Source organism: Muscardinus avellanarius, assembly GCF_963383645.1.
Source record: "Muscardinus avellanarius genome assembly, chromosome: 3".
NCBI lineage: Eukaryota > Metazoa > Chordata > Mammalia > Rodentia > Gliridae > Muscardinus > Muscardinus avellanarius.
The window spans coordinates 42,655,656-42,664,918 of NC_137788.1; the positions used below are offsets into that span (position 1 = coordinate 42,655,656).

The 9,263-nt window shown below is 35.5% G+C and overlaps 1 protein-coding gene across 1 annotated transcript in view; it reads right to left on the reverse strand.

Moving 5' to 3' along the window:
* The window catches only part of AGBL4 (AGBL carboxypeptidase 4), a gene marked incomplete at both ends in the record, with an annotated part of 1,136,473 nt that extends 1,129,665 nt beyond the window's left edge, over positions 1 to 6,808 (reverse strand). Inside the window, 2 exon segments of the mRNA XM_080691412.1 lie at positions 5,726 to 5,848; positions 6,787 to 6,808. Of these exon segments, the coding sequence (XP_080547538.1) occupies positions 5,726 to 5,848; positions 6,787 to 6,808 (145 nt within the window).
* Positions 6,809 to 9,263: the final 2,455 nt, after the last annotated feature.

Sequence of the window (9,263 nt, forward strand, 5' to 3'; positions counted from 1 at the left end):
AGCAAAATATAGAAGCATTTAAAAAAATTTATACAATGTCAAACAATCAGAAAATAACATAGTAGGATTTAACCTAGGTTATTTTGCTCCAGTGTCTGCCTACTTAACTACTATGTTATACTTCTTCTTACTATAGATTTTTATAAGTATTGATTAAACTAATAAATAGTTATGTTAAGAAGCAGTACTATATACTATAACTGATCATTACAATCCTCAAACTATACTTAACTATAAGATATGACAGTAAAAATGATGCCCTTGAGTCATCAGTGTAAATTTATCACATGTAAACATTCATTATTTCTCAAATATATTATCCTTAACAACTTCCTAAGTAATATCCTTATGTATATCATAGTCTCCTTCTAAAGTGTTTTCCACGGTGGTTACAGAGAGGGATTCCAAAGCATAAACACAGCATTCCCTTGTTTAAAACCCTTTGGTAGCCTCCTATCACCTATAGCATATAGCTTAAGTTCCTTAATATAGTATATAACACCCCTAGCAGTCTGGCTCCTCTGCTTTTGTAAGCTAATTTAACATAATATTCTTCTTTGAACTTCTACTCAGCCAAATTATTGTTTTGCTTAGGCTATCTCAGGATTTATAATGCCTTCATTTACTTTTATCTAATTGAATTTTATTTATATTTGAAAACTCAACTCTCTATGTTTCCTATGACCAAACAGAAAATATTCCTCTGTGGATAGCTTCTTGATGTCAGGGTCATGTCTTATTAATCTTTACATCTCCAAGGCCTAATGCTAGGGTTCATGGGCAAATGGCCTATGCAGTCATATAGGATCTCTAGTTTGGAATATCCCCATGTTTGGTTTACTGCTCTGCTATAGAACATCTTAAAAGACCTTGATAATTTTCAACAAAGTAACTTCCATTTTCATTTTGCAATGAACCATATACATTTCATACTTGGTCCTGCTCAATAAGAAAGATGCCCAATAAATTTTTGTTAAACTACATCCACTGTCTCAGTTCACTTTCCCAGTCTTGTTAATTATAAACTCAATTACTATAAAGTCCTTTTATTCTCCAAGCCCTGGATAATCTAATACTGATGCTTCTCTTGGAGCCATTTCTCCATCATCTCTGAGGTATTCATCTAACCAATGCTTCAAAATGTCTCAGCTAAGCCAGGCATGGTGGCACATGTTTGTAATGCCAGTACTTAGAAGGCTGAGACAGGAGAATCAGGGGTCTGTGGCCAGCTACAGCTACTTAGTGAGGCCCTCTGCAACTTAGTGAAACCCGGTTTCAAAATAAAGAATTAAAAAAAGTAGGCTGGGGGTGGATCTCAGAGGTAGAATGCCTCTGGATTCAATCCCCAGTACCACAAAAGAAAACAAAATCTCACCTAAATAAGGTAGTGTGTGGATATGTATGTGTGGTATATCCTAATAACAAAGAATCACTTTTAAACACTATTTTCAAACTCCACCCATGAGGATGTTTTTATACCAAGAAAATTCATCACTGACTTTTCAAATGGGGTAATATTTTTCGAGCCTACCATATTACTAATGGGTGCTTGCAGAATTCCTGGTATTTTCTTTGGTGATCATGATGTAAAGGAGCTACTTTATTATTGAGTCATATTTGTCTGTGTAGAAAAAGATATCCATAGCTTCTCACCAAATATCATGGATACAACTACTAAACTACTGTGTTATGTATTCCTAAGTATTATTTTGAAATGATTACCAGATTAATAGGGTTTGTTTCTATTTTTATGTAAAGGAGTTTTCATATCAAACAAATATTCAGAGAAGACTGATAGGATAGCCCTTATGTAGTTCCTATCCTCTGATCATTCCTGGCCTGCATCCATAAGTCTTTAAGGAGATGTACTTAAGGATATTCAATAGCTCCCATGAGCTAATTGCCAATATAACTAGCCCATACATTAATTTGTGCCTCAAGGTTTTTCCTTGGTTCCCATACATATATGTCTGTTGTGTTAACCTAACTTCACTTCCAACTTTCAAAACCAGAGGTCTACCTTGACTTAAACAGTCTCTTCTTTGAAAGGATGGTTTTACCCTGAATGCCAACTAGGGGAAATAAGGCTCTCTTTCTAAATCATAGCTTTTTCTTGCTAAATAAAACAAACCTACCATAGTGTAAATATGCAAATACCTCATTTGAAAAACTTCCTCACAAAATAATGTTTATCTTCCTCAAAATCTTCTGAAGTTTCCTCATTTGGTAATTTAAAAATACTATCTCAATTTTTGGCACATCTCCTATGGGTTTCCTTGAATTTGGGCAGACATTAGTGATCATTTTAACCAATATAAGGTTGAAGAAATGATGCTACGTGGCTTCCAGCTAAGTAACTAAAACGGATGCAACTTCCACCTTGTTTTTTGTAGTACTCACATGTGGATCCCTGAGCTGCCAAGTAAGAGTCCAACCACCCCAACTAACCATGATGTGAGGAAATCCAAGTCAAAAACAAAGTATATATAGGTGCTCTGGTACAGCAGCAACATCCAGTATCAAATGCCAGACATGTGAGAGAACATGTCTTCAATAACTATAGCTCCTACTTTTTTTGTTTGTTTGTTTTTGTTTTTGTTTGCGGGTCTAGACATGGAACCCAGGGGCATTCGACCTCCAAGCTACACTCCCTGCCCTATTTTTTATTCTTTTATTTTGAGACGGGGGTCTCACTAAGTTGGAGAGGGCCTCACTAAGTAGCTGAGGCTAACTGTGAACCGCGATCCTCCAGTCTCAGTCTCCCAAATGCTGGGATTACAAGTGTGAGCCACCACGCCCGACTTTAGCTCCTAGTTTTTTTGTTTGTTTGTTTGTTTGTTTTTGGTGGTACTGGGGTTCCTGGAAGCCCTTCTTCCTCCGGGCTACACTCCCAGACCTATTTTATATTTTTGAAACAGGGTCTCTTACGCCAGCACGGCTGGCTTCGAACCTGCGCGATCCTCCTGTCTCTGCCTCCCAAGCGCGGGGATTACAAGCGTGCGCCACCACGCCCGGCGCGAGCTCCTAGTTTTTTTAATTGCCTCCGCCTATAGATTTTCTCAGTTGAGGGCAAAGACATTAGCAAAGACAAAGTATTTTTTTTCTGTGTTCTATCTGAATTCCTGAACTAAAAAATTCATTAGCATCATAAAATTGTCATTTTATGACACTGCTTTCTTGAGGAATTTGTTACTTAACAACAATAACTGAAACACCTCCAGACCATACCTTTGTTATGTTTTGGCACAGGACAGGCAAAGAGATGTAGTCCCAACTACATAAGGAAATAGCTCAAAACAGCCTGTAGAATCTAACCAATATGTAATATCAGGGACGCCACCTTCCCTTTGTGTGCATACGTATCTCTAAATAATATTTCAAGTATCAAATCTTGAGTATATTTGACCAGGAAAGAATAAAACACTATATTAGGCATAATTTACTCATATGAATTAATACACTCTGCCCTGACTCAGGACTTAATCCTGGCAAAATCATCTAATCTATCCTAATTCTCTAAACTGACGGTTTGAAATTTAGGCCTAATAATTTATTAAAGTGCATAAGGTATTGGGAGAGATGCTGGCAACATATTGGAGAAGGATTCAAAAGTATTCAAAAAAATGGATGATTTGAATAGAATCCTGTTTATCCACTGACACTAAGAATCCTGATTCCAAAACAGAACTCCTAGCATCACCTATAGCCCAAAGAAAACTTCCATCCATGAATTCATGTCAACTCTACTAGTATATTTTACATTGCTTCAGTAAAATGAGAGTTCTCTAAGCCCTTTTTAAAAATATAATCAAATCCTGGATTCTCTAATCTCATGTAGTAAGTCCATTCTGTGTGGCATATAATTGACAGTCCTTAGCATTCTTGACTACAGCTTTATCTACGATTAAAACAATTTGACATATATGATTTATCTGATATAATTTAATTCAAGGATTTATTTTGGTCAACTTAAAATAGGGATGGCAGATGGATTTTTGCTTATGTGCAAGTCTTGTGTGCTGCTGATTATGGCTGAGTGGTGTACTATGTCTTAAGGGATTCAGAGGGTGCAGTCAGACTTACTTATAGAGTAAGGTGCTTAACAGTCAATATATTGAGAGCATTAGTTCATGTGGATGACCTATACTGTTTTCAGACAAACCTTCATAAGTAGTTTTTCTTTTAGAGTTGTAGAGTATGCAAAGTGACCAGTAAGCCACATGTGGCAATGCACACCTGAAATGCCAGTATTTGAGAGGCTCAGACAAGATCTCAGATTGAAGACCAGCCTGAACAACTTAGCAAGGCCTTCAGACACTCAGTTAACCCCTGTTTCAAAATAAAAAATAAAATAGGGTCAGGGTTATAGCTTAAAGGTAGGACCCCTCTGGGTTCAACCAACCACAGAAAACAAACAAACAAACAAATAGTAATGTGCCCAGCACATTTATTATCCTTTAACTGGTAGATTTTTAATCTTTTTATTATAAGAAATAAAATAAATAAAACCTGCAGGTCGAATATGAATTATACTGTGTATTCTTAATTTCTTTTTCCCATATTCTCCAATAGTAGGTGCTATTTCCCTTGGGAAAAATAACCACACTACCCTAATTTTTATTTGTTCAGAAACACTTTTTTGTTTGTTTGTCTGGAAAAAAATCCGAAATATCTTGATTTTTAAATATCTTTTGTTCTTTTCTATCTGAATACAACCTGCTTGAGGACATAGCTGAGTCTGATATAACCACTCAAAGAGCTAAAGAACTAAAATAATTTGGTATTTTTTGAATGAAGTAATGTGAGCAATAGAAAGATGGAGATTGACAACTCTCTCCCAAAGCTATATTTCCCCAAAGATAGCTTTGATAAATATTTTTAATTGGTTGGTATAAATACTCAGTGTTATTAAGGTTCAGAAAACTATCATATAACTGACACTGGGATACACCATCAGATACACACACACACACACACACACACACACACACACACTATTCAAAAACCAAACAAAATTAAGAATTATTCACAAGATAAAATTACACTTATATTTCTCATTAATATTTTAATATATCCTGAGTATCTACTATTTACTGTTTAGAGTATGAGGCTCAGGACATAAAAAAATTAACAAGCGTCAATCCTTAATGACTGGGAATTTACTCTCAAGTCCTAATCTCTCTTTTCAGAATATCTACCACATTTGTCTGTTATGAGTTGGTATTATATTTGTTTGTTTATAATTAACTGAATCTGTTCTATTATTATGTTTTTAAATAGGGAAACCTCTCTCTCTCTCTCTCTCTCTCTCTCTCTCTCTCTCTCTCTCTCTTTTTGGTGGTACAGTTGCTGAGAGCCTCACTAAGTAGTTGAGGCTGGCTTCAAACCCGTGCAATCCTCCTGTCTCAGCCTCCCAAAGCGCAGGGATTACAAGCATGTGCCACCACGCCTGGCTAATAAATAATAATTTAAAAGATAGTCAATTCATGTCAGTCTCACCACAAAATAAATAGCGTCAGTTATACTTTAATCAATTGGTAGGAATGAAACTTCAATAATGTCCCAAGTTAATTTTGTCAATAATGACTTTTTTCAAACAACTTGTTCCATTATGGTACAATATTAAATGAGTTGAATCACTCTGAATGGTCAGAAGGAATTGGATTATGAAAAAAAAAAAGGCCTCTCCAAATGAACTCAAGGCCAAAGTCTTTAATTCACTTACCACTTTCAAAGCAAGCATCAAAAATAAGATGTCCTTTCTTGGTTGGTCCACAGTGTCCAGCTGGTAGCACCATATATTTGCTCACATTTCCTCCAATGGCATCATCATTTCCCATATCATTTCCTGTTTTTAAAAAAATTGTTTATATTAAACAAAAATCAAATGTATTTAGAAATATAAATCTAGTAAGATTTTTAACACTATTTTATCTTCCTCCCACTCCATGAGTGAGCAAAAATATCCAGATAAAAGTAAATTAACTACATATTGTGGTAGAGTAAAAAGAGCATACTTTAAGATAAAGATATAGACTAAGATCTCACCTCTACTATATCTAGTGCTCTGTGATCCAAAGTGATCAACCAACTACCCTTAAATCTCAGTTGTTCTAATTCATAAAATAGAATAGTAAACCCAATTTTCAAAGTTCTGTTATGAGAATAAGGTTTCAAAATATCTAATATAATTAGTGAAATACAAAGGAAATCCATTAAATTACATCAAATACTCAATCATTGGTAATGTATCTAATTTGTCACACATATATGTTTGTTTTAATTTGAACAAAGCAATAATTCTATAAATAGCATCATGTCTTCCCAATTTTTCATTACTAGGAACAATTTGAGAAAAACTGAATTAGGATAGAAGTTTTTTTCCTAATAGAAACTTCAATTATTAAAAGTTTGGCAAGTTTTACTTCTACTGAAGATGTTGAAAATAGAAGGAATGTTGTTACCACCTTAACATTAAGATAAATCCCAATAAAATACAAAATCATAGCTTTCTCAGATCCATCAGAGTAGTGATATTATAAAGCAGCAAAATTATCTAATATTAAAAGAGAGTAAGCCCCCCCCCCAATATATGAGATGCAAGAACTGGCTCTTCTTGCTGAGGCTAGCACTGAGCCTGGAATCCTCCTGTCTCAGCCTCCCAGGTACTGAGATTACAGGTGTGCACCACCATGCTTGACAAGTAGTGACTCATCTCCAGCAGACCACAAGCAGAAGAAATGTTTATCAGCTTCTATATAAAATTAAGGGAATTTTTAAACTTACTAAATGTAGGTATAGGGTACATGAGAGTATAAAACCACTGAGAGTCATAGAAACATGAGGAATTCACACATTCAGATTTTTCTGAATAGCCTTCTAATAAGGTGTTCAGGAGAAAGATTGGAGGCAGAGAACCAGATCACAAAATACCATTCTTTATGGTACATGACCCCAAAAATATGGGTGACTTTTTGTGATAAGAAATGATGGAAACTCCACCTGTCTCTTATGGGAAAGAAGACCTTATGCCACCAGGTAAAAAATAACAAATCACCTCAGTTCACGAATGAAAGACATTTTAGAAAGAAGAACAATAAAGAAACATTCTCTATTACCTGGAGGAGAGGAGAGAAACAATCCTCAGCCCAGAATTCTATACCAGCATTTTTTTTTTTGGGGGGGGGATCCTATGCCTGAGAGAGGAACAAAAACTGTTTCACATAGATCCATTAAAGATTAAAAGCAGAGTTAGGCAAGACCAGTCGCAGCAACCTAGTAAGACTCTCATCAACTTAACAAGAACCTGTTCAAATTAAACAGAAAAACAAATAAGAGATGGGAATATAGCTCAGAAGTAGAATGCTCCTGGGTTCAATCCCCAGTAACAAACATGCATGAGTGCATGTTCATGTGCGTGTGCGCGCACACACACACACACACACACACACACCAAAGTAAGACTAAAAGAATGTGAAGCCTGTAACAATGAAACTAAAACCCAGCTTAAATCCTGACCAGGTTGACATAAATCACTACAATGACCCAGGGAAGAAGTGCTGCCATTGTCAGGGGCACACATTATTTATAAAATGCTCTACTATTTTATAAAATATATCTAGTATTCAATCAAAAAGTGTGGAATATAACAAAACAAGAATAAACAACCTACTGTCTAGAGATAAAACAATAAGAAAGAGACTAAAAAATGACCAGATGTTGAAATTTATTACACAATAATTTTTTAAAATTAATATGTTAAAGACTAATAAAAATGTATAATTGACCTAAATATAAAACATGTACCTGTAAAATACCTAGAATTTAGCATAGGAAAAAATATACATGATCATGGGTACAGTGGTAATTAAAACTTTTAGATGCAGGACAAAAAGCATTCTCTGCACAAAATAATTATTGAACATAACTTCATTTAAATTAAAATTTCTGCTCTGAAAGACAATATCAAGTAAATGTGAAAAATCACAGATAGAAATATTTGCAAAGACACAAGTGATAAAGAACTGAATCCAAAATACACGAGGAATTTGCAACACTGAACAGTAAGAAAATGAATAATTAAGAAATAAACAAAAGGCCTAAACATATACTTCATCAAAGATTTCATCAAATTAACAGATTTCCAACATCATATATCGTAAGTAACTACAAGTTAAAACAACAGTAGGATACCACTACACATTTATGAGAATGACCGAAATCTAAAATACTGGCAAGGATGTGGGGCAACAGGCACTCTCATTTATTGTTGGTAAGAATGTAAAATTTCAAAGTCACTTTTGAAGATAGTTTGGCCATTTTATACAAAACCAAGAATATTCTTACCAAGTGATCCAGCATATTCTTACAAGTGATCCAGTAATTTGCTTGGTGTTTATCCAAATGACTTTAAAAGTATATGTACACACACACACACACACACACACACACACACACACACACACAGATTTTATACCAGCTTTATTCATAATTGCCACAACTGGGAGATAGTAAAATGCCAGTGGTTGCCACAGATTAGGGGAAAAGGAGAATAAACAGGCAGAAGACAGAAGAATTTTAAAACAGGGAATGATCCTACAATGGTAGATAAATTAAATTATATATTTTAATTAAAAATGGTGACTGTAGATATTGCCAGCAGGGGGGGGTGAATTCACCACACCCTGACAGCTCAATTCACCATGCCCTGACAGCTCCAAATCAGCGCATTCAATAACTCACCAGGCTCCAGAGAAGAAAGGTAAACAAGGAGCTGAAGTAAACAGCTATAGATCAGGATCATTCGGATGTAATTCAGCAGGTTTTTCAGCGCAAAAAATGTCTAAAATTCCCAGTGGCCAAGCTCAGCAAGCCTTCCAGGGACTCAGAACTGAGCTCAAAACCAGAAAAGAAATACGCCAGCCTCATGCCTGCTGAGGGCATGGCAGCAGCGCCATATTGCAAGCAACGACAGAGAGTTCACTGAGCCCGCGACAGCTCAAGATCAGCACACTCAATATTCATAAGTGAAATTCCAGCCCCTACTGTGTGTTCATTGCCAAGGCTCTCTATTTCAACCTCTTTTCCACTATCTCAAATCCATGACTCTGTCCACTGGTGAACTTTAGCATCTCTCACAGTCATCAACCTCTATAAGAAGCTGCTCTCCTGTTGTTTTGATACTATCTTTTGCAGAAATGAGTAAGTGCTGGGTGCCTCTAATCTCCAATCTTGAATCATCTTCTAAATACAAATTTAATATG